The sequence below is a fragment of the Mesoplodon mirus genome, assembly GCF_964341445.2.
Source record: "Mesoplodon mirus genome assembly, chromosome: 2".
Classification (NCBI taxonomy): Eukaryota; Metazoa; Chordata; class Mammalia; order Artiodactyla; family Ziphiidae; genus Mesoplodon; species Mesoplodon mirus.
The window spans coordinates 82135186-82160456 of NC_138977.1; the positions used below are offsets into that span (position 1 = coordinate 82135186).

A 25271-nucleotide genomic window follows, 5' to 3' on the forward strand; every position below is an offset into this window, starting at 1 on the left:
TTGGAGATCACGGACTTTACCCCCTAGACATTGATCAATTTATCTGTAAACTGAGGGAATTCCCTGGTGGTCCAGTGGTTAGGACTTGGCGCTTCACTGCCATAGTCCCAGGTTCCATCCCTGGTTGGGGAACTAAAATCCCGGAAGCTGCGTGGCACGGCCAAAAAAAAAAAATTATCTGTAAATTGAGAATAATGATACTTCCTAGGGCTAATGGTATATCACAGCACTGTGGGGTGAGTAGCAAATGCAGTGAATAAACACCAAGTACTTCCTTAATACCTTAGTCATGATCAGTGTTATGAACCCAGGTGATCCTCATCCACACGTTGGACTCTTGACTTTGAGATGGATTAGAATTCTTCAGCTTTCTCTATTCCCCCTGCAACATTTAGTATAGTGCCTAGCATGTAGTCAGAGTGTAGTACATATTGGAGGAATGAGCACATGAATGGTATTATTGACAATTCAGATCAATGACCCTTCAGATTATCAATCCACAGACAATACAAGAGACTGATAGGCCACTAGTGCTATTCCAGTTTAGGAGGGGCCTGGATTTAGATGGGATTAATGCCCAATGCCTTACCTCTCTTTGTATACAGTTTTTGTTTTTTGGTGAAACTTTCTCCTCCTCCAGTCAAAACTGGCTTTGAGGATAGAGAGAGACTTGAAGCACACTCATATAAATGTGGAAAGGGTAAAAAGGGCTTTATCTTCCAAGGATATTCGCGTTTCAACAAAGCACTGAGCCTCTGGAGAAAGGGCTGTTTCAGTGGTGGGAGGGATGCGCAGTCGGGACGGGACTTCCCGTTACCCTGATGTCCCCTGTGGAGGCGGGTACCTTCTGGTAAGGCTGACCCCTGAAGGAGACATGCTGTGCCTGCTGTGCCAGCTGGTTGGAAAGCCCACGTGTGAGACTTTCTTGCAGGGGATCCTTATTGGCAGGGATGGCAGCTACTGCTGATTGATTGGGAAGCTACTTCCTTTGCCACCTCCCTGTGGGGAGGGCTACCCTGAGCTGGGCCTCTGGATGAACCCAGATCAAGAACTGTGCTGTGGGGATCTTATCAGATGCTCTGAACTGCTGTTCTGCTTCAAAATGAGGAACCCTGAACATTCAATTCTATGCACAAGTAGCAGTGATGACTCACAGTCAAGAAGACACTGGAATTCAGCCAGGAGAATATCATTAAAATGAGGAGATGGGATAACAGATTTTGCATGTCATAGAGAAAGGAAGCCCCCTATCTCTTTCTGTGCCCCATGATGCAAAAAGGAGGGGACATATTTTGCCTACTGATAGTTGACTCTGTGATTGTAAAGTTTCCTGGGACCTTATTTTAGAAAAATAGCAAGTGTGGGGAATTCCCTGGTGGTCCAGTGGTTAGGACTCCACGCTCTCACTGCCAACGGCCTGGGTCCAATCCCTAGTTGGGGAACTAAAATCCCACAGGATGCATGGTGCAGCCGAAAAAAAAAAAAAATAGCAAGTGTGGGTCTCACTTTTCTACTTCCTGTTTACGCACGCCCGTGCGCACACACACACATACTCATGGGCCAGGCTAGTAAAGCTTCATGGGAAAAGGAACACTGAAGAGTTCACTGGGAGGTTTTCAAATTTAATCTTACAAGGTAAGCACTTTGGGGTTGATAAACCCAAAGGAAGTGTTCTGATGGATGTCTGCATGAGATATGTGAGTGTTACAAGATACAAGCAAAATGTACAAGTGAAGAGGTGGTTACAGGAAGGTGGAATGAGTTTAGGGGATTATCTTCTGATGCATTTCAGTTCACTTTGGAATTATGGACATGAGAAGTTGGCTAATGCTGATGTCCTGGGGTTTCTTTTGGAACCTTACTATTGTCTCTTGAAAGTAATTTCAGGTGGACTTGTACCACTAAGGCAAGACTTGAGTGGCCTAGTACATGAAGATGACTGAGCGTCATCTCCTGAGAAGTTGGATTTATATGAAGAGATATTGATCAGAAAAAAGAAGGTTGGTGATCCATGGAAACATAGAAAACAAGCAAGTCTGAGAATCGTACTCTGGCAGTGCCCATCCATGCATTGTCAATGGCCAAAGAATCTTGGCTAATTGACTTCCTGTATTTTGATCCCATTCACAAGGCCATAGAGAGGAAGTGAGCCTTAGGCTAAAGCATGCCCTTGAACTTTCTGGTACTCAGTGACAAAAGGAAAGGAGTTGCCATAAATCCTAACTGTGGCAACTATCTCTGTTACGCAAGGAACCTCTTTTCCTAGGATCTGAGTTTCCCCAGGAATTTTTCTAGCATGTTGAGCAAGGTGGTATAGGCACAATCCAAATCACTGGAATATTCCAAGGTGTTTTTTGTTTGTTTTGTTTTTACATGAGTGGTATCTGAAAGAGCTATGAGGAGTTCCAGACTAAGAAAGGGACTTACAGACGCAGTGAGACCTGCTCATTTGACAGATAAGGTGCCTGTGGTGGGAGGGGTGTCCTGGACTGGTTCAGGGTCATTTCGTTAGTCAGGGGCTAATCCTGACCCAGGATCCAGGTCTCCTGTGTCATACTTTCTTGAAAGTGACTACAGTATCTGGTGATAGTAGCAAATCCTATTTCTATCCAGGAAGAAACTGCAGGATGCATTTATATTTTCTTTTACAAAGAGTTGTGAGTTACTTTTACAACTCCCTTTTGTTACCGAAGCAGTATATGTTTTTGAAGGAAATTTGTAAAACATAGATAAGCACACAAAAAATCTATATTTGCACCAATCAGAGCATTGCTAGCATCTGGGTTTAGCTTCTTACTCCTCTCTATATTTTTATTGAAAAAATCAGGATCGTGTTTCACGTACTGTTTTGAACTTGCTTTTTTTTCATGTAACAATGTTGTCATATACTTTTTTTCCACATTATTAAATATTTTTCTAAAATAATAAGGAGTTTAATGATAAAAGAGGTGTGTGTGTATGTTTTTCTCCTTTGAAAAGTTATCCTTTCTGGCAAGTTGTCTTGTGTTTAAAAAGTTAAGACAAATGAGGGCAAAAATGAACAGAAGTGGCAAGTCCATTCCACAGGGAGTGTGTTTTCTGGAAGTCCCTGCTGCTAGAAACACATTTACAATTAGGCCTCCTGGTTTCATACATGTTGATAATAGCTGTGTGGAGGTGTGAGAGTTGGCATAAAGGGTGAACATCAGACTCCAGGTAGGAGCTCTGGATAATCTACAGAGAGTCGCAAGTTACCCTGCCGAGAGCAGATATTCAATAGTTATCCAGTCCCTCTCCCTGTTAGGACCTGGCCATTTTAATGTTATGGGGAATGCTTTACAAGGCCTGAGAACTTCTCAGTGTGGACATTTGGGAGGCAAATGAGTGATGTGGCCAATGGCTGCTTTCTGTCTCGAGGAAAGCCAGGAGCACGCCTTAGAGCTCTGAGGGATTTTGTGGGGTCTACATGACATTCCCCTTTGGGCCTCTCTGCCACCTTGGCTGCCTAGTTGTTCTGCTGCTGAGGTCTGTAAAGGGGCTGGGTGTTTTCTCCAATCAGCCTCTGAAAACTCTCTGAAGTGCAAAGTGTTCGCAAGTTCTTTCTGTCACAAATTAGGCCAGTGGACTCTAAATTGGACTGGGACGTGTTCCCGGGAAAAGAGGTACAAATTCTGTTTCTACGTGTACAGCTAAGATGGTTGCAACTGAACACTGTCTTGAAATCCGACACCAGCTGGGGCCCCTTGTGCTTGTTTGGCTCATGCACCCAGGCTGAGGGCTTTTTAGCACCCATGCCTCTGGGTCAAGTTAGGGGGTGGAGAAGGAAGGACAAGCTAGGGAAGGCAAGAAGAAAAGCCCGGGAGTAAGGAAAGGGCATCTGCGGCAGGAAGGTTGAGCTGTCTGACCCTTCATGCTCTTTTCTGTTAATATCTGTTCTCAAAGCAGCAGCAGGGTTTGAGAGCACTGACTACAATTTTGAAAGAAGTTCCACTGTGGGTAATATGTTATCGAAAAGCATTGCATGCTACAGAGAAATCGTTCATGAAAGGCAGAGCCCATCGATGTGGTAAACTTCATTGTTGTCTTATTTTAAGAAACTACCACAGCCTCCCAGCCTTCAGCAACTATCACCCTGATCAGTCAGCCGGCATCAACATGGAGGCAAGACCCTCCATCAGCAAAAAGTTTATGACTTGATGAAGGCTCAGATGATGGTTAGCATTTTTTAGCAATAAAGCTTTTTTTTTTTTTTTTTTTTTTTTGAGGCACACAGGCCTCTCACTGCTGTGGCCTCTCCCATTGCAGAGCACAGGCGCCGGACGCGCAGGTTCAGCGGCCATGGCTCATGGGCCCAGCCGCTCTGTGGCGCAATAAAGCATTTTTAAATTAAGTCATGTACATTATTTTTAAGACAAAATGCTATTGCACACTTAATAGACTACAGTCTAGTCTAGTGTAAACATAACTAATACACATTGGGAAACCAGAATATTCATGTGACTCACTTTATTGCGATATTGCTTTATTGTCGTGGTCTGGAACCCGAACTTGCCGTACCTTTGAGGTATGCCTGAAAATCTGGTGATAAAGAAAAAATTAAGTGAGAAAAGCATCAGGGAGTATAGAATAGTATGCTGCAGTTTGTATACTAAAAAAAAGAGCATGTGTGTGTGTTAGGATAATTACACATATGCATTCATATATATGTTTGTGAATATGTGCCATAATCTAATAGCTTAGGGAAAATGCATGAAAAACTTAATACAATCATTGCCTCTGGGAAAATGGCCTGGGGCCCTGGAGAGCAGGTAGAGGAGGAAGACATATTTTTCACTTTTGTACTCTTTGAATTTTACCATAGGCGTGTATTATATTAACTATTCAAAAAGGTAAACATAAAAACATTTAAAGATTACATGTGAGCTCAAATAAGGGAGAAAAATAATGCTTACAAGGAGTTTCTAGAAGGCCTCCTGGAGGAGGTGGTGTCTGAGCTGGGCTCTGGGACAGGTAGAACTTTACCAGGAAGAGTCAGAGCAGAGAAGGTTGTACTTTAGGAGATGAGAGTGACACACTTAAGATTACTAAGTGAGGCAACATTAAAAAACAAACAACCCAATCCAAAAATGGGCAGAAAACCTAAATAGACATTTCTCCAAAGAAGACATACAGATGGCCAAGAGGCACATGAAAGGATGCTCAACATCACTAATCATTAGGGAAACATAAATCAAAACTACAATGAGGTATTACCTCACACCAGTTAGAATGGGCATCATCAGAAAATCTACAAACAACAAATGCTGGAGAGGGTGTGGAGAAAAGGGAACACTCTTGCACTGTTGGTGGGAATGTAAATTGATACAGCCACTATGGAGAACAGTATGGAGGTTCCTTAAGAAACTAAAAATAGAATTACCATACGACCCAGCAATCCCACTCCTGGGCATATACCCAGAGAAAACCGTAATTCAAAAAGACACATGCACCCCAATGTTTATTGCAGCACTATTTACAATAGCCAGGTCATAGAAGCAACCTAAATGCCCATCAACAGATGAATGGATAAAGAAGATGTGGTACATATATACAATGGAATATTACTCAGCCATAGAAAGGAACAAAACTGGGTCATTTGTAGAGATGTGGATGGATCTAGAGACTGTCATACAGAGTGAAGTAAGTCAGAAAGAGAAGAACAAATATCGTATATTAACGCATATATGTGGAATCTAGAAAAATGGTACAGATGAACCAGTTTGCAGGGCAGAAATAGAGACAGATGTAGAGAACAAAGGTATGGACACCAAGGGGGGAAAGTGGCGGGGAGGTGGTGGTGGTGTGATGAATTGGGAGATTGGAATTGACATGTATACACTCATATGTATAAAATAGATAACTAATAAGAACATGCTGTATAAAAAATAAAATAAAATTCAAAAAAAAAAAAACAAACAAAAAAAGATTACTGAGTGAGGAAAGGCAGGGAGAGTTTGGGGGATGTTTCATAGTCCCAGGGCAGCAATGGCTAGGTGGAGTGGGGAAGAGGAGAAAGTAATGAGAGAGCTGGTGGGAAGGAGGTTATTTTATACTTAGCATTCACAAATTGGCCCCAGTGTTCCTTTCCAATTCCTCTCCCGCCTGTGCTTCAGCCGCAAAAGCCAACTCTCTACCCTCCAAATACACAGACCTTTCTCCCCTGCACACCTGGGCACCGGCCGCTTCCTCGGTCTGGATGCAGTCCACCAATCACATTTTCTCTGCCCCCTGAGACCGATCTCAGATGTCTCTCCTTTCTGCCTCTCCCACCCCCACTGCCCTTGAAGATTTAAGCACTCTGTCCTCAGCATTCTCTTGGCATTCTGCACTTACCTTTATCATGGCACTTGTCCCTTTAAATTTTAATGTTTTCTGGGATGAAGCTGAGCGTAAGGTCATTTGTATGCAGAAGGTTGCTTCTTTTCTCTCTAGTTTAGGATTTTATTCTCTAAGGTCCCAGCTATATGGGGCCTTAGTATGCAGAAGTACAGCCATACCAGCTGCCTTTGCATGGCCATCGCATTACCTCTCCCCAAGAAGTCATTTCTTCTACAGAGAACAACCACAACAAAAAAGTGAGGGTTAGAGACATTATTAACCAAGTAGGAAAAAAAATTTTTTAAAAACCTCTACACCCAGTCTAAACTATATTAACATTTTCTTTGTTATCTTTTGTCCCCATTAAGCTCTTTAAAAGTATTCCTAGTTTAAAGCCAATTAAAGGCAGACATCCTGTCATTTTTTTAGACTTCTATGGATTTGGAACTTAATGTTCATGGAACATTATGTAGGCATAAGCAATGAATTTAACAGCAAAAAAAAAAAAAAAAGAATTTTGCTCTGGAGTATCTTGATAGTTTCAGGGTCATTACGAACTTGTTTCTCCCAGTTTCCTGGGAGAAGTTGAGCATCTAGGGAGACAGTTTATCCCACTGCTGTGTATTATATCTGCAATATAGTTAATATAGAAAGTATATACATTGATATCCCAAAAGGGGATTTTAAAAACCTAAGAAAGGCTGTACAGACTTGTATTCTTAGGTTATTCCTCTTCACCCTTAGACAACTTAGGGAGTAACTGCTGTGCCCTTAGTACAGTTTTATCTGTAGAGGAACACGTATTAGATGAGCTAGAATTCTCAGCAAGTCTGGTTTTGTCCACCATTGCACAGATACGTTTCCTCTGCCTGGACCCATGCCATTCTGGCCATTCTGGGCATTCAAGGGCATCAGACCAGGCTTGTATATTTATTTTTCTACATAAATGAGATTCTTTAATGAATCATTCAACTGCTTCCTTTTTCAGTTACTAATATATCATGGGTACCTTTCCTCACAATATGTACAAGGTTAACCTAATTCTATTTTTTTATTCAAAATATAGTTGACATACAATATCACATTAATTTCAGGTGTACTACATAGTGATTTGACATTTGCATGCACTGTGAAATGATCACCGCAATAAGTCTGGTAACCATCTGTTCCCGTACAAAGTTATTACAGTATTATTGACCATAGTCCTTATGCTGTTGCATTACATTCCTGTGACATTTATTTTTTAACTAGAGGTTTGTACCTCTTAATCCCCTTCACCTATTCCCCCCTCCCACTGCTATCCTAATTCTTTTTAATGCTGTATCAGATTCCACTGTATGGATACAACAGAATTAACTTAACCACTGCCTTTTGATACCTTTTAGTTATCCTCAGTTCTTTTTTTTTGCTGTTGTGAATAATGCTGCAATGAAATTCTTTTTTTCAAAATACTTTTAAAATAGATTTATTTATTTTTATTTACTTATCTTTGGCTGCGTTGGGTCTTTGTTGCTGCGCGTGGGCTTTCTCTAGTTGCGGTGAGCGGGGGCTATTCTTCGTCATGGTGCGGGGGCTTCTCGTTGTGGTGGCTTCTCTTGTGGAGCACGGACTCTAGGCACGTGGGCTTCAGTAGGTGTGGCACAGGGGCTCAGTAGTTGTGGCTCTCGGGCTCCAGAGTGCAGGCTTAGCAGTTGCGGCGCACGGGCTTAGTTGCTCTGCGGCATGTGGGATCTTCCCAGACCAGGATTTGAACCCATGTCACCTGCATTGGCAGGCGGATTCTTAACCACTGTGCCACCAGGGAAGTCCTGCAATGAAATTCTTGGACATATTACTTGACTACTTGTATAGGTACAGCAAGACAATGGGTTTAAAGAGTTAGAATAGCTGGGTTAAAAGGTATATGCATTTAAAATTTTGATAGCTACTAGCAGGAATATACCAAGGACATGGGGGTAGAAGGGGTCCACCCCAGGTATAGGCAGTGAGGGAGTACATCATCTGCTGAGAATTTAAGGACAATAATAAAATCAATGGGTGTTTGCTTTTTATTATCACCATGTGCTGCCAGTGATAAAGTTAGAGTAATGCTTAGGGGTGTGTATGGATTCCATTAGAGCTGACTTCGGGGGTATATTGTGATTCCCCAACCTTATGGCACTACGTATTCCTGATTCCTGTTTACTGATTCCTAAACAGTACATTAGAATTAAAGAATGATAGCACAATGATTTTAGAGACTATGAAACAGAACTTGACTTACTTCAATTCTGTTATTCTATGTGACTTTTTGGAGTTTTGTGTTTAAATTTAAAACAGTGAAGCAGAGTGCAAATTGCAAAGTGTGATATTTCTGATCGGTAATTGCAAGTTTTAGTTCGTACAGGAAATATTTTATTGCACTTGAATAATACTTTAAAAATTGAAATTTATCTTTCTTGTAAGTTGTTACTTGTTTATTTTAAAGCTACAGAATGAGTCAAGGAAATAATGATTGTTCCTGACTCTTACACATTATTACTGAAGCTAATTTTGCCATAAAAATGAGGGAGATTAAAAAATGATCAGCTCCGGGTGTCAAAAACACAAAGTGTGCCACTGAATTCTGTCATATTGCCTTCTACAAAGATGGCATTCTTCCGTACATCTTCCAATGGTGTCTGAGAGAGTCTGCTTAAGGGAGAAATCTTTCAAATGTTGTTAGAAATAAGGCCTATGGTAAGAAAGAAAACACCCACCAGCTGAAGAATGTCTTTCCAGCTCTCCCTCCTCATCTGCTGCCTTTATTTTAGGATTGTGTCTTAGCCTATTCGAGCTATTATAACAAAATGCCACAGACTAGGTGGCTTATAAACAATAGAAATTTATTTCTCACAGTTCTGGAGGTTGGGGAGTCCAAAATGATGGCCCTGGCAGATTCAGTGTCTAGTGAGAGCTTGCTTCCTGATTCATTGATTGTGCCTTCTCACTGTGTCCTCATATGGTGGAAGGGGCAAAGGAGCTCTCTGGGGCTCCTTTATAAGTGCACTAATTCCATTGATTAGGGCTCCACCCTCATGACCTAATCACATCTCAAAGGCCCCACCTCCTAATACCATCACCATATGAATTTTAGGGGCACACAAGCATCAGATAGCAGCAGATTGCTTAGTTTCATCAAGGTTGCAAAGGTAGGTAAGCTTCCCCAAGATGAGAGACAGTGGGAGGGGAGATAGAGACAACTCTGTGAATGGGTTTGGAGGCAAGCCTTCCTCACTAGCTTGTCCTTTTGGGCAAGTTACTTTACTTCTCTGTGCCTTAGTTTCCCCAGCTGTAAAATAACAACAATGTGTTGAGCACATAGTATTGTTTTATTTTATTTATTTATTTATTTTTGGCTGCGTTAGGTCTTTGTTGCTGCGCGCAGGCTTTCTCTAGTTGTGGCGAGTGGGGGCTACTCTTCGTTATGGTGTGCAGGCTTCTCATTGCGGTGGATTCTCTTGTTGTGGAGCACGGGCTCTAGGCTCAAGGGCTTCAGTAGTTGTGGCACGTGGGCTCAGTAGTTGTGGCTCACGGGCTCTAGAGCGCAGGCTCAGTAGTTGTGGTGCGTGGGCTTAGTTGCTCCACGGCATGTGGGATATTCCCAGTCCAGGGCTCGAACCCGTGTCCCCTGCATGGGCAGGCAGATTCTTAACCACTGCACCACCAGGGAAGTCCCGAGCACATAGTACTGTTGTAATGATTAATGAACTAATTTTCATAAAGCACTTTAAACATTATCTGACCAATGTGTTTATTATTATCCTTGTCTACTAAGGGTCAGGCATGCCGCTAGGCATGAGAGATAGAATCTTTTTAATTGCCTTAAAAATCCTTCCAACTATTCACTATTATCCACATTTTACAGTTCTTGTTATGTGAGTTGCCGAAGGTTATACTGCTAGTCAGCAATAGAGATGAGAATCTAACCAAGACCTCAACTCCACAACCTGGGCTCTGCAAATGATGGAATATCAGCAATTTTATACTTTGAAGCTGAAACCAAATCACCTCACTCCATGCAGTGCTCTGGGCTAAATATCCTGAACAAAATACCTTGACTTCTTTTACAGTTTGAGCAATCTGTAAATTAAGGGTTTACCCTAATTCTAGAGAATGTTGGAAGCCTTAATGATTGCCCCTAAAGAGAGATGATCTATCTCTCAAAGGAAGTTAATTAGAAAGAGAACATCTGTTTGAAAAAGAGTTTTATATTAATACTGCGAGTTATCTTTTGAGTAAAAAGCCACCAATTTGGAACATATATCTAAGCTATCTATAAGGGTTTACATTTTAAAATTAAGGAAATTAAGTATGGGATATAAAATGTAGATAACATATATGTGAAAAAATACTGTGTAGATGGAAAGAGTGCTGACTCAGTGATTCAGTTTCTGGGCTTCAAGTCAGCCCCCACTACCTAAACCACTTCTCTCTGGGCCTTGGTTTCCTCATGGGAAAATGAGTAGGTTGAACTAGATGACCTTTAAGGTATCTAATCATGCTAAGTTTCTTTCCGCAATCAGGGGACATGCTATTTCACATTCTATTTAGTGGTTGCTCAATGATGGGGGAGTACCAGGATTTTGGGGAATTACCAGAATTCACGGATGCAAAACATATGAAGAAAAAAAGCTACATATTTATTTAACCAAGAGAGGATTAATATCCTTAATATCTAAAAAGATTTTTTAAAATATTTAAGAAATGATGACCACCTTACTAGAAAAGTAGGCAAAGTAGGTGACTTATGAAAGAAAAACTGTAAGTGGTCAACAAAGAGATGAATTTTAATTTTCACTAGTCAAAAATGAAATGCAAATGAAAACAGATCAAACTGGCGAATATTATACCCAATGATGGCAGTGTGATAAAATGAAAACTCTCATATATTACATATGGAGTACCAATTTGTCCAAGTTTTTCATCTTTCTTGTTCCAGTAATTGTGCTCACACCTATTTATACTAAAGAAATAATTGTATATTTGTTCAAATTTATTTTTTAAATGTTCACTCAGTGTTATTATAGTAAAAATTAGAAACAATTTAAATAATAGTCAGTTGGTTCAGTAAATAATGCTATGTTCATATAATGAAATATGACAGTCATTAAAATTATGTTCAAAGGATTTCAATGATATAATAAATATTTATGATGTAAATGTTAAATAAAAAAAGCAAGATGCCAAACTATATATAAAGTACGATATTAGTTTTGACAAAAAAATGACACACTGAAAAAACGAAACAGGAAAAGGTACACTAATATCTCACAGCTTTTGGTTTTAGGTGGTAGCTGCATTTCTCCTTTAGGTCGTTTAGATAGTTCAGTAGTTTTGAAATGTTCCATAACATGTATTAACTACTTTTATAATCAGGAAAAAAAGGTATGTAGAGATGATTCAGACAAAATGAAGGGAAGAGTTAGCCAAAGTGAGGAGGCCATCTTCAGTCTGATTGGATCAGCAAATAAGGGAGGAAATGTTGCTCACTACTAATGGTTTGAGTATGTGTGTTGAATGATGGTGGTGGTTGTGGTGGTGGTGGTTCTGGTGGGGGGGGTGTGATGAGGGAACCCTGGGATATGATGGTTTTCTTTGTTACAGATGGTGCTTTAGAGCTGGGAGGTACCATGGGCTTGGTGGAGGTCTACCCAGGTATCAGGTAGATTTCATATTTTCACAGTAAGTAAAGATCAGACGGAGCTACTTTAAGTCTAAGGGGAAAACATAAAATCTGAAAGTAGAAACTCTTCTCTACACCTTCACCTTTTCAGACAAAAAGAAAGACCCCCAGGGCCAAGGGTCTTCCTCATTCTCAGAGTTACTTTGATTTGTGATCTGGTTTTATGTGGGTAGTCCATTTTCACCCTTGAGTTTCTTTTGTTTCTTTCATTTTTTTAAAGTTATTTTCATTATTACTTTTTGCTGTTTTGCAAAGAGCGAATTCTGCAGAATTGGGGCAAGGAGGGCCAAGAGAAGTTAATGAACGTAGTTATACCAGTTAGGAAGTTCACATAATCTCAAAGTAACTTCAAGAGTATCCTTTGACTAGAATACTTTCTAGCCATGGCCCTTACTTCCCAGGGGAAGATGGTGATGTCTTATTGAGATGCAGGTAGAGCTTGTACTTGAAACTCAAGGCTTTCTCTTTATGACTTGGCTGGGAATCCTCACCTTTTTCTCCTCTATCTCCCTTCCACCTGGAGGCAGGCTATAAGCCTTTGCACTGTCTACCTTTATGTCACTTATTTGATGCATCAACATTCCTTCAAATAGTTGAACAAGTCACTGAGGTGCAAAGTATACTTTATATTTTTCAGTGATACTTTTCTTCATTTTCTCTAAAACTAAAGATGAGAATGAAACCACAGCTTGGACAAAATGCTATAGAAAACAAAAGTTCCCACCCTTTAAAACTTTTATCATGAAAAAATTTGAATATATATAAAAATAGTGAGAATAGACTAACATACCCCCATGTACCATCATTCAACATCAACAGTTCTCAATATTTTCCCAGTCTTATTTCATCCATCATCCTTAGTTTTTTTTTCTTTTCTGGAATAATCTAAAATAAATCCCAGACACCATATTCATTTCAGCTGTCTGATAAGGACTTTAAAAATGTATATGACTGGGCTTCCCTGGTGGCACAGTGGTTAAGAATCCACCTGCCGGGGCTTCCCTGGTGGCGCAGTGGTTGAGAATCTGCCTGCTAATGCAGGGGACACAGGTTTGAGCCCTGGTCTGGGAAGATCCCACATGCCGCGGAGCAACTGGGCCTGTGCGCCACAATTACTGAGCCTGTGCGTCTGGAGCCTGTGCTCTGCAACAAGAGAGGCCACAATAGTGAGAGGCCTGCACACCGCAATGAAGAGTGGCCCCCACTTGCCACAACTAGAGAAAGCCCTCGCACAGAAACAAAGACCCAACACAGCCATAAATAAATAAATTTAAAAAAAATCCACCTGCCAATGCAGGGGACATGGGTTCAAACCCTGGTCTGGGAAGATCCCACATGCTGCAAAGCAACTAAGCCCGTGCGCCGCAACCTTGAGTCTGTGCTCTAGGGCCCGTGAGCCACAACTAGTAGCCCGCGTGCCACAACTACTGAAGCCCGTGCGCCTAGATCCCATGCTCTGCAACAAGAGAAGCCACTGCAATGAGAAGACTGCGTACCGCAATGAAGAGTAGCCTCTGTTCGCCGCAACTAGAGAAAGCCCATATGCAGCAACAAAGACCCAACGCAGCCAAAAATAAATTAAAAAAAATAAATATATTAAAAAAAAGTATATGACTACAATGTGATTATCACCTAACAAAATTAGCAATAGTTCCTTAATGTCATCAAACACCCAGGCCGTATTTAAACTTCTTTGAATATCTAAAAAAATATAGAAAAGACTTCAAAAACTCTCTAATGAGGAGGAAAAAGAGAGAAGGGCTTAGGACATTTGTGAGAGGAGGCATAATTACTCAGCTTAGCTTGTCCCTTAAAAAAGAACCAGAAGCCAGAGATAGTGCTTCTAGGAATTTTAAACAAATTCAGCTGTTCAGATATAGAAAATTCTTGTCTTGGACACGATGGGGGCTCATAGATATTCTCTAGCCTAAAGGGCCCTCAGATCAGCCTTTTCTGCCTTTTCAAGCCAAATTTAAAAAACAAAGGAACACACACAAAGCGCTTCAAAATTGTACACAGAACTCATGCTTTTTTTTTTTTTTTTTTTTTTTTTTTGCGGTACGCAGGCCTCTCACTGCTGTGGCCGCTCCCATTGCAGAGCACAGGCTCTGGACGCCCAGGCTCAGCGGCCATGGCTCACAGGCCCAGCCGCTCTGCGGCATGTGGGATCCTCCCGGACCGGGGCACGAACCCGTGTCCCCTGCATCAGCAGGCGGACTCTCAACCACTGCGCCACCAGGGAAGCCCAGAACTCATGCTTTTAAAATGTGTTTTATTTTATTTTAATTTTATTTTAAAATGCACAGAAGCAAGGAGAAGAAAATGAGAATCAGCTACAATCTCAGGACCATAGACAATTCATCTGAACATGTTGGTATATATACTGCTCTAGACGTTTTCATAACTGTGGAATCACACTGTACATATTTTGAAAACTGCTTTTATCCCATTCAGCATAGGGACCCTTTTCCTGTGTCAGTTAAGTTAATATACTTGTACTCTGTTATTTTAAAGCATATTGATTACAGGAATAAACTAATGAGTTTATCCAAGAACCACCTGTTCTTGAATAATTTTTTTCCCATTATAAACAACGTAGACAAGAATATGTGTGTAACTAAATATTTCATGTCAAAGTTTGTGGAAGAATAAGAATTCTCCTCGCTGCCATCCTTCTTCGCTTCTCACTCATTCTCATCCCATATAATGTAGCCAGATTCCCCTTGGTTCTCCTGGAATCTCTCTGGCACCCCGATCTGAAATACCACACTGTCCCCTTGTCTCACAGACCTGTCTCTCCTCCAGTGTTTGTTTCCTGTTTGCCAGTGGCTCCCTCCGAGGCCCCCAGGCCTCACAATCATCTCACTTTGGGCCTGCAAGTCAGCTCTAGCTCTAATAATCTTACAACAACCCTTCAAGGTAAATAGATAAATAACAGATACTTCTATAGTACTTACTCTGTGCCAGGTACCATTCTATGTGCTTTACATTCACTTACCCATTTCTTCCCATACAACAACCTTGTATGATACTATCAGTATTGCCTATTTACAGCTGAAGAAGCTAAGGCTTAGTGACTTTGGAGGCAGCATGGTTTCAGAGTCCAGGCTCTTAATCACTGAGCTATACTGCCTCTATTGTCAAAGGTGCAAAACTCAGAGACGTTAAGTAATTCACCCAAGATCGCACAGTAAGCAGCAGATGTTGGGGCCAAACCCAAGCTTGCCTGATCCCAGGGTCTGTGCTCTCCTTCTTACTCTGAATTACCTCTTTTTATTTAGCAGGGGTTGTCAAACTTTTTCTATAAAAGGCCAGATAGTAAATATTTTAGGCTTTGTGGGCCATAAAGTCTCTGTTGTAACTTTGAGTTGTAGCAAGAAAGAAGCCATAGAAAATTTGTAAGTGAAAGATAATGACTATGATCCAAAAAAATGTTATTTATGGACACAAATTTGAATTTCATATGATATGCACATGTCATGAAATACTGTTCTTTTGATTTTTTTTAACCATTAAAATTGTAAAAACCATTCTTAGTTCATGGGCCATACAGAAACAGATGGTGGGTTTGGCCCACAGATGACCCATAGTTGACAACTTTGGTTTACAACGTCATTACATTCTAGAATGGTTAGATATGCATGTATTTGCCTCTTTGCTTTCTTTCCTTGAACAATTCAGCTTGGGCCCCAAATGTGCATACCCAACTGAGAAAATATGAGTCCTTCAGTAAAGGAAATTCCCTTAGAAAGCAGTTCAGAGACCAAGTGACCTTCCCTTGAGTATGTCTCGTGGGGTTCCACCCTCAACTCCAGGCAGTTTTTCAGAAAATTCCAACTACTTTGAGAGAGGTACATTTTCCCATCACTTTATTAGTTTTTTTTTTGCGGTACGCGGGCCTCTCACTGTTGTGGCCTCTCCCGCTGTGGAGCACAGGGTCCGGACCCGCAGGCTCAGCGGCCATGGTTCACGGGCCTAGCTGCTCTGTGGCATGTGGGATCCTCCCGGACCGGGGCACGAACCTGTGTCCCCTGCAACGGCAGGCGGACTCTCAACCACTGCACCACCACGGAAGCCCACTTTATTAGTTTTGACATGAGATTCTAGAGTCTTAAATGGTGCTCTGGGCTGTTGCCTGGTTGACTAGCCTTGTTTTTGACTCTGAACTTGGACCAAATTGAGAACTCTAGACCTGTGGAGACAATCCAGTTACTGTGCTCATGGGAGTGGAAGGGACCATTCAGGGTAGGGTGGGTGGGACAGAGGAGGGGAAGGGTGCCAGGGTCCCTGCTTGGCCTGGGGTCAGGGGGGCAGGGCTCCTGGCTCAAAGAGGCCTCAGGGCTTAGTGATATTCCATTTAAGTTCAAATATAATGGTATTAAATATGCTTTAGGTTTAGGAGTGTAAATACTGCTTAGAACCTTGACTCTGGAGAACAGTAATAAAAGCTGCAAACCAGCGTCTTGCAAGCAAACTTTCAGAATTAAATCCACTTGGAATACAGATGATCTGTGTATAAAAATAAACTGATTTAAAAGTGATTTCTTTTTGTGATTCAGAGGAGAAATTTAATCACTATTTGTGGCAATTAGAAATGAGCTAAGGGGAATTACTGAAGTAGCGTTGAGAATTAGTGAAATGAACTCTTGCAAGATGAAAAACTTACGATAAAATATTCCTTGAGAAGATGTTCCCTGCAAAGGCAGTAACCTTATTTTTAAAAATACTTTTTCCTGAAGTTTAATCTTCATACAGAAAAGTGAACACATCATAGGTCTGTAGCTTGAAGAATTTTCACAAACTGAACACACTTGTGGAACCAGTTTCCGAATCAAGACACAACACACTTCTTGTAAATATCAAGAACTCCTTATTTGTACGAGGAGAATCGGAGTAGGGACCTGTTTGGAAGGGATGGCCGGAAAAAGTGTCTCGAAACTGGGTTTGCTTAGGAAGCATGGTTTTACTTGAGGTGCCCTGGGTAGGGCAATGGGAATTATGGGGTGTGGGTGACACGTGGAGCTGCTGCAGCTTTGGGGTCACCCTCTGTTTAGGTCTAACTTTGCCTCTGCCATTGCCTCACATTGTGACTGTGACAGGACTCCCCACCCCCTGAAGTCTCTGCAGTTGTGAAATGTTGATCTCCATGCGGACAGAAGCCAGCTTGCTCACTGTTACGCTCTCAGGACCTGATACGGTGCCTGCCACACAGGAAGCCCCAAACAACCGTTTTTTAAAAATGAAGAAAACAACTAATGAATAATGTATACAGCCCTTAGAAGATGCTCAATAATGTAAATAAAAGTCACAAAATGACCCATTGATCCAGTAATGCCATATTCGTAAATGTATTCCCCAAGAAAAATTTTTCACGTAAAAGTAACTTCTATAAACGAATATATTTTTATATATAAAATAACACTTGTTAATTATTGTTAAATATTGAAACTAACTCAAAAACTGCTAGCAGTGGGGAACAGCTGTGCAATTATGAATTGTTGAAACATTGAAAGCTATTTAGCTAAAACCTGGCAAGTATGTTGATTATGTTGAAATAGAAAATTTTTAAATTGGAAAAAATGTTTAGAAGATATATACAAGTGTATATCTATTACAGAAAGAAAACTGAATGACAATTTGGACTGATAAAGCTTAGAAGTGGCTATAGTTTTCCTCTACTAAGTTGCTTAAGATTTTTTGAATTGATTCTCTTTCTCCAGAAGAAAAAGAAACGAAGTGAAGCACCCACTCCCCTACCACCACCCCAGGGCCCCCAGTACGTGGAGCCCCGCATACCGAGCAGGGCCTGCTCTTGCTGTGGTGTCCCTGCCAGGCTGCAAAAGTGTTGTTGAGAGAAGGCGCTGGCGGGAGTTGCTGAGCGGCACAATGATTTCCTAATCATCTAAGTGTGTTAGATTCACGGCAGAAGCAATTTCCTTAATGAATGAATTGGCTGCTGCCAGTATAAGTCCTTTGCCCAAAAACTCTTACAAGAAGGATGACATTTAGATGTATTCTTTATCACTGACAGGCTATCCCTGGCAGATGGCTGCCATGGGCTCATCTTTTTAAAAAAAATATCATGGTTTTATCAGCATTTTGAAGTAAGCCACAGATTCAATCGAAGCCCAGGTAACCTAAAATCTGCAATAATAATAATCAGTCAATGAAAGTCATAATTTCATCTTAGTTTTATTTGATGCTCTATCATTGTTTTCACTTTTAATTTATTTTATTTTATTTATTTATTTATTTATTTTTTGCGGTACGCGGGCCTCTCACTGTTGTGGCCTCTCCCGTTGCTGAGCACAGGCTCCGGACGCGCAGGCTCAGCGGCCATGGCTCACGGGCCCAGCCGCTCCTCAGCATGTGGGATCTTCCCGGACCGGGGCACGAACCCGTGTTCCCTGCATCAGCAGGTGGACTCTCAACCACTGCGCCACCAGGAAAGCCCTATTTTTTGTTAGTTTTATTATTTTTTATTTTTGGCTGTGCCACACGGCTTATGGGATCTTAGTTCCCTGAACAGGGATTGAACCTGGGCCTTGGCAGTGAAAGCACCAAGCCCTAACCTCTGGACCACTAGGGAATTCTCTGGTTTTTTATTTTATAAATTATTATTGTTATCATTTTGTGCTCTATCATTCTGAAGGGGCTTTCTCACAAGACAATCAAGGGAGTATTCTCAAATGTACAACGTCTTGTAAAAGTACAAGCATAAATTATTTCTGTGTTATAATTTCCATATGAAGATGTGAGTCTTCAGATAGGGTCTGGGCGAATATTTGACGTCCCAGCCCCCATGCTTGAACATTCAATATTTGGCATTTTAAATAAATAGTCGTAGAAGTTGAAAAGTATGGTGCCTGCCCACAGATCTCATGTGCCAGGTTCTGTGCTAAGCCAGACTCTCCACATACTGAATTGTTATAACAATTCCATCAAGAATGTGCTTTTCTTATTTTCATTTTTATGAAGAAACCAAGTCTCAGAGAAGTTAAATAACTTGGCCAAGGTCACCCAGCTTATGTGTGGTAAAAATGAATTTGTGAAAATCATGTGAATTATTTAGTTGATTAACTCATTTGTAAAGGCTATTATGTCTAATTAAACAGAGACTGTAGGTGGACAAAGATAATAATGTCTTAGAGGGGAATGTCTGGATTTAGAGGAGTGATTTTAAAAATTACCTTTTGAAGGAGACCTATCCTATGTGTCTATCCTACGTTACATGTGATCTGTCAGGAAGATTGCCAATGGAGGAGGTTATAAGCCCAGATTGTATTAATAACCTTTACTTTGAAATTTGGTCCAAAAGACCTTTCCTTCGTCTGAAGCTGGGATGGCCCTGTGATGACGTCCCTTGGCAGACGGGACACCGTCTCCAAGGCTGATCTCATTGTCTGGAGCTCTTTCACCTGCAGTGAATGAGAATTTATTTGACCCTTTCAAGAAATTCAGATTCCGTCATATTTATGTGGCCTGGTTTAAGTGACAGGCACCGAATACGGTTGCTTTTAAGCAAGTTATTTTGTTTAACCAGGGGCCTAGCAGAGTTCCTGATTACATAGGTAGCTGTTCAGAAAAGAAAGAAACAATTTTATCCTCACAACATCTCTGACAAGTGGTTCCTAAATCTATCACAATCTTGCGGATGAGTAAAGCGAGGCTTGGAGATTAAGCAAAGTGCTCAAAGCCATGTCGTTGTATAGGTAATGGAGTCTGATTTCAGATGCAGAAAATGCCAAGGACAGTGCCCTTTCCATTATATCTTTAGCCAATTTTTGGAAAAACCTCAAGGGAAAAACCACAGCAGATTTTTAGAGTTCTGGTGATTTCTTCTCTCTGACCTCAGCACAAATTCCCACATAAACCAAGGACTGGCTCATGAATCAATAAATGAAAAGAAGTGCTTCTGTTATGTGTGGCTCATCACATTGCTCTTTCTTGCAGTTCCCAAAGTGGCTGGGATCCATTAGAGACTGAAGTGGCAGAGACCACTGTCGGCTGTGGTCTCCACTTCTTGGAGCAGAAGCCAAGAGAGAGCAGTCTGAATATGTCTCATTCACACATCAGGTTGCTATTGTGGTCGTTTTCATGTTGCCACCAGAGCAACTGCTTGTGTTTTTATCCGTGGGTTGACTTTAGAGATCAGGTCAGCTTCTGCTTCTTGACTGGGTGGGGTCGTGGGTACGGGGTATAACAGATCCAAGCTTTCCCCGCCGAGGTTAAGAGTGGCTTAGACAAGGGGGGAGTTCCACTGAGGTGGACCCCCTGATTAATCAGTTTGCCAATTAGGAAGTTCCCCCATCAGCAAAAAAGGGAAAAAAGACTCAAGTTCTCCCCTTCTTTTTCTTTTTCCAGTTGAAGACCAGCCTTTGGAGGTTTCCAAAGTAGATGGTGCATCTCCCTTGGATGGACTGCATGAAGTAACATTCTGCAAGTTGCTGTCAGAGGTCCTAAGAACACAAATCCATCTGGTTTCCATTCCTCGTTGTTGAATGGCGTTTGCTTCAGCAGCCCACTGAGGGCTCTTTTCCTCGGAATTCTGAACTTGTAACTAGGAATCAGAGCTGGGAAGATGCTGAGTTCCATCAAGTGTGTGTTGGTGGGAGATTCTGCTGTGGGGAAAACCTCTCTGTTAGTGCGCTTCACCTCAGAGACCTTCCCAGAGGCCTACAAGCCCACAGTGTATGAAAATACAGGTGTAGACGTCTTCATGGATGGCATCCAGATCAGCCTGGGCCTCTGGGACACAGCTGGCAATGATGCCTTCAGGAGTATCCGCCCTCTGTCCTACCAGCAGGCAGACGTGGTGCTGATGTGCTACTCCGTGGCCAACCATAACTCCTTCCTGAACCTGAAGAACAAGTGGATTGGTGAAGTCAGGAGCAACCTGCCTTGCACCCCCGTGCTGGTGGTGGCCACCCAGACTGACCAGCGGGAGGTGGGGCCCCACAGGGCTTCCTGCGTCAACGCCATAGAAGGAAAGAGACTGGCCCAGGAGGTGAGAGCCAAGGGCTACCTGGAGTGCTCAGCCCTCAGCAACCGGGGGGTACAGCAGGTATTTGAGTGTGCCGTCCGGACTGCCATCAACCAGGCCAGGAGACGCAACAGAAGGAGGTTCTTCTCTGTTAACGAGTGCAAGATCCTCTAAACCCCAAAGACTCCACCCAGCAGTCACTTACCGCAAAGACTAACTGGCACAGGGAGAGCAGGCAAGCCAGCAAGCGTCGATGCTCCTTCTGGGCACAGCCTGAACAGCCTGAAACAGCATGAGCAGCAGCAGGAAAGCTTTCGGATACAGTTGTTGATGAGACTTGGCTACTGGATGTTTTTACGAAATACACTCTACAAAAGAACTCTTTGCCCAGTACAGTTAGAAGATCCCTTGGGAAACTGTAATGAATATTCCATCATCGATTACAAAACCAAAGTGGTCTCCATAATTTTGGATAATGAAGTGAGTTTTCCAAAGAATTCCATATTTAAAGACTCATTGTATTTAAATAATAACAAAATAAATAGCACTGGTATATAATTAGTTTTCACACTTGGGAAGTCTTTTCCTACCTACTGACAAACACAAATTGATGTATGAGTGAAACGACCTTATAGGGCCCTGCCATATGTTTGTAGTGTTGGTATTTTCATCTGAAGTAGTAATTTTGTTGAAACCACTTGCCAACTAGATTTTATTAGGTAATCAAATTTTAAAATTACTGTAAACTGATCCTTGCAATTAATTTTACACCCACTTGTTATTCAGAGTTGTATATAAAATACAGTTCAATGACATAAGATACTTTAATACTGCCTAATGATTTTAAACAGCTATCATTATATGTCTCTGTAATTATTTTTTTTTAAAAGCGCTTTTCTTATGGTTTTGCCTTTCACCCAAAGAACTCCAGTTGTGTACTAAGTATTCTTCTGTCATTCACCAAAACAGATTGAAGGAAAACCTCTCAGGTAGAGAATCAGACTGCTCGCAGTGACAGCAGCAGAACTTGGAACAGACGAGAGGAAGTCTTACTTTCATTTCAGAGACCGCTGCACTTTGCCTGCTTCTTCTGACACCGGGGTTCCTAGCTGGTTGAAGGTCTTGTGAAAGGGCAGGCTCAAAGTCTATATAATTGTGATTTAGCAAATTTGTTATTTGAGCTCTAAACTGAGCTGGCATGGCAAAATAATTCATTAATTTTAGGACCTAATCAGAATAATTGGGATGGTGTCTACATGTATATGTACATATTTAAGGGAAAAAAGGGAATTTATAGCTTTTACTATTTCATGAATATGAAACACCTGAGTGGAAAAAAAATCACAAATTCCCAGCACAGGGAACAGGAAAACTATACAGCAATTGCTTAGATAATAAAAATTTCTCAAGGGAAATACTGAATCAATAGGGACATCCCTCCAACCCCCAACCACCATTCTGTCTAATAGCTTAAAAGCAATGGTATTGACCATCTGTGAAAGCTGAGAACAGAGGACTCTGTAACTTAAGAAATCGTGAAGGCTGGAACCCAAGTGTTTCATTTACTCACCTAATCAAAACCTATAACTACTCTGAACCACGTTTATGAAAGTACATCATTGGTTTGGTGTAACCTGCCATTACACACCAGTGGTAAGGCAGTTGGCATAAATGACTATGATCAGACCTCTGTTGACATAACCAAACTAATTTTTCAGTTTCCTTAGGTGGTCAGTTCTTTATAGCTATAATCGATGTCAAAATCAAAGGTGTGCTCATCTCCACACTGCCTTCTCTTTTTCCTCTTCTCCCATCCACATTCAGGAAAAGGGCTGGGACCAGGGTCTGCGTCTCTGCGTCCAAGGTTCCCTCAGTCCTCTGGGGCTGACATATCTGCCTTCACCCGGACAGCTCCAGCTCTCCAGTCCCACAGCTCATCCTCGGCTCTGTGTCACCTGTGTCCCTTGACTTGAGAGCTACTATATCCAGCTGTCTATGTAGGGCATCCAGAGGGTTGGAGGGCTTCAAAGCTGGCCAGGCAGGGGAGGCGATGGGAGCGCATCTCCTTGTGATATCCCTGTTGACCCTCCTCCTCTTCCCCAACAATCTCAAATGGTCTTAAATAACTTCTGCAGATTTTCCTTCAGGGCCAGTCTAAGGTAGGCGGTATTTAACATGATAGCAGGAATAAATTTCTAGTGACTAAAAGTGGTTGTCCCAAAGCTTTTCCTTCTTTCTTGTTGAAGGGAGATTGGCGGGGACTGGGATCTGAAAATGGCAAGGGCCCAGGTAACTGATTCTAAGTGAGGGAAGAGGTGGTGATTCCACGGCGGAAGCGGTAGAGGAAGGGAAGGTCATAGAGGGCATGGTCAAATGACTTTGCCTTCATCTGGGCCACAGATGAGCCCTCTGCTTGCTGGCTGGAGCCAAGCTTAAAGGCTGTCTCTGGGAACCCTCACACCTGAGAACAGGAATCCACGTGTAAACCCTCCCCAGCCTGGCAGAAACCGTGGCCCGCTGGCATCTGTCTCCCCTACTAGACGATCATTCTTGAAGGCTGGGCCACCTCCTGTTCATCTCGGTGTTCCCAGGGCCCAGCTCAGGGAAAGAAGTATAGCAAAAAGAAGTTGTGTTGAACTGAATTGGAGAGAAGGACAAGAATCGGGCTGATGTGCTGCGAAGTGCTTATGGGAATGAAGCAGACCTCCACCAGCCCTGGGGGGTGGGGGACAGGGGTGGGGAAGAAGCAAAAATGGGTCATTTTGTTAGAATCCATGCACTGTATGTTCTACATGGCTGTATGTCCATTTTTCCTGCCTCAACTTAGGCTGTGTTTCTTCCCCGTCAAAACTTTCAGTGCCTTTTTGTAGACTATTGTATGCTGATTTCTAACCATGCCAAATAGCAACATTAAATACGCTCTTATTTACGTGAAAGAGTTGGTTTGAGTGGGTAGCTCATCCTATTCTGCTTTACTTTGTACTGACTAATGGGGCGGCCGAAGCTAGTGTGATGAAATGAGGCTGAGCGACAAGAAAGTAGAAGGCATCCCAACGGTTACAGTTTGCGGAGGGCTCCAGATGTGCTGACCCCTGCGCTAAGCACCTGAGCGTGTGTTATCTCACCATGTGGGGTGAGCACCACCTTACATGGGGAAACTGAAGCCTTGCGCAGCAGGTGAGTGGCAGCACCAGGAGTCTCGAGTGGGTCTGTCAGACTCCAAAGCTGTGCTCAAGACCACTGTGCCCCACTTCCGCCCAGAGCAGCCCAGCTGTATTGTTTTGCCACATCTCATCTCATGTAACCTTGCAGGCCCCAACCCTGTATTTTAAAACTTATTTTTAATAAAATATTCCCAGTCTGATCTTTATCTTCCCCTTTTATTTTTGTTTCTGGCAATAAGGAAGGGACCCACCTAAGTCACAGAGCACCATCATTTGCAAAGGTGTCTGCTTTAAACCTTGGCTTTTAAGTGTAATTTTATAGGTTGACTGCATGTGAATTGGCAGAAATGAAATACATCATGATTTGATGCTTTAAAAACCTTGGAAAAAATTCTCTTTTGCTTATTTCACTTTTCCACCCCTCAGGTTTCAGGTATCGCCTTTGAATGAGGGAGTGACAGGGGAGAGGAAAGCCCGGTTCTTTCCTTTTAAGGATTTGGTACCAAGGAAGGGCACTTTACCCATCATGAGATGGGATGAAAGGGTTCCAGTGGGGCACATCTATAGGGTTACAATACGATGGAGGGGACAGGGCATCTGCAAGTGTTCATCCCCAGTGCCGAGAAGACTATTCTATGGTTTGAGTCAGATCAGAACAACTCGAGGGTAGGGTCCTATTTTCCCTCAGGCTGTATCTCTTCTGATAAAGCAAAGAAACATTAATCACTAGCCAAGATCCTGAGCAGTTTTTCACCAGAAAGGATAAAACCAGCCACAGAAATTACTTGTAACGTAAAGTTCCTAAAGAGTACTTGATTCAACCTAAAGCTCATGTTTTGGTCAATTCTAAAATATATCCTGACATGGGACGTAATCCTTAATGGTAGATAGACAGCAATAATGGGGGAGTAAGAGGCGGACATATTTTGGAGTCACAAAGTCTGGGTCATATGTCTTTCAGCTTCAATTTCCTTAACTTAAAACAGTAATTCCTGGATTCCCCTAAGAATTCGTGCAATAGTATTCGTACAAAGATAGCTTTATATCTGTGAACTATGGTTCAAATGGATGTGTCGTTACGGTT

The 25271-nt window shown here is 42.0% G+C and overlaps 1 protein-coding gene across 1 annotated transcript in view; it reads left to right on the top strand.

Annotated features, from left to right (window-relative positions):
- RHOH (ras homolog family member H) overlaps positions 1-21719 on the top strand; it is a 37427-nt gene extending 15708 nt beyond the window's left edge. Inside the window, exon 2 of the mRNA XM_082607850.1 lies at positions 20405-21719. Within this exon, the coding sequence (XP_082463976.1) occupies positions 20622-21197 (576 nt within the window). The 5' untranslated portion in view covers positions 20405-20621 and the 3' untranslated portion in view covers positions 21198-21719. The remainder of the gene's footprint in view (positions 1-20404) is intronic.
- Positions 21720-25271: the final 3552 nt, after the last annotated feature.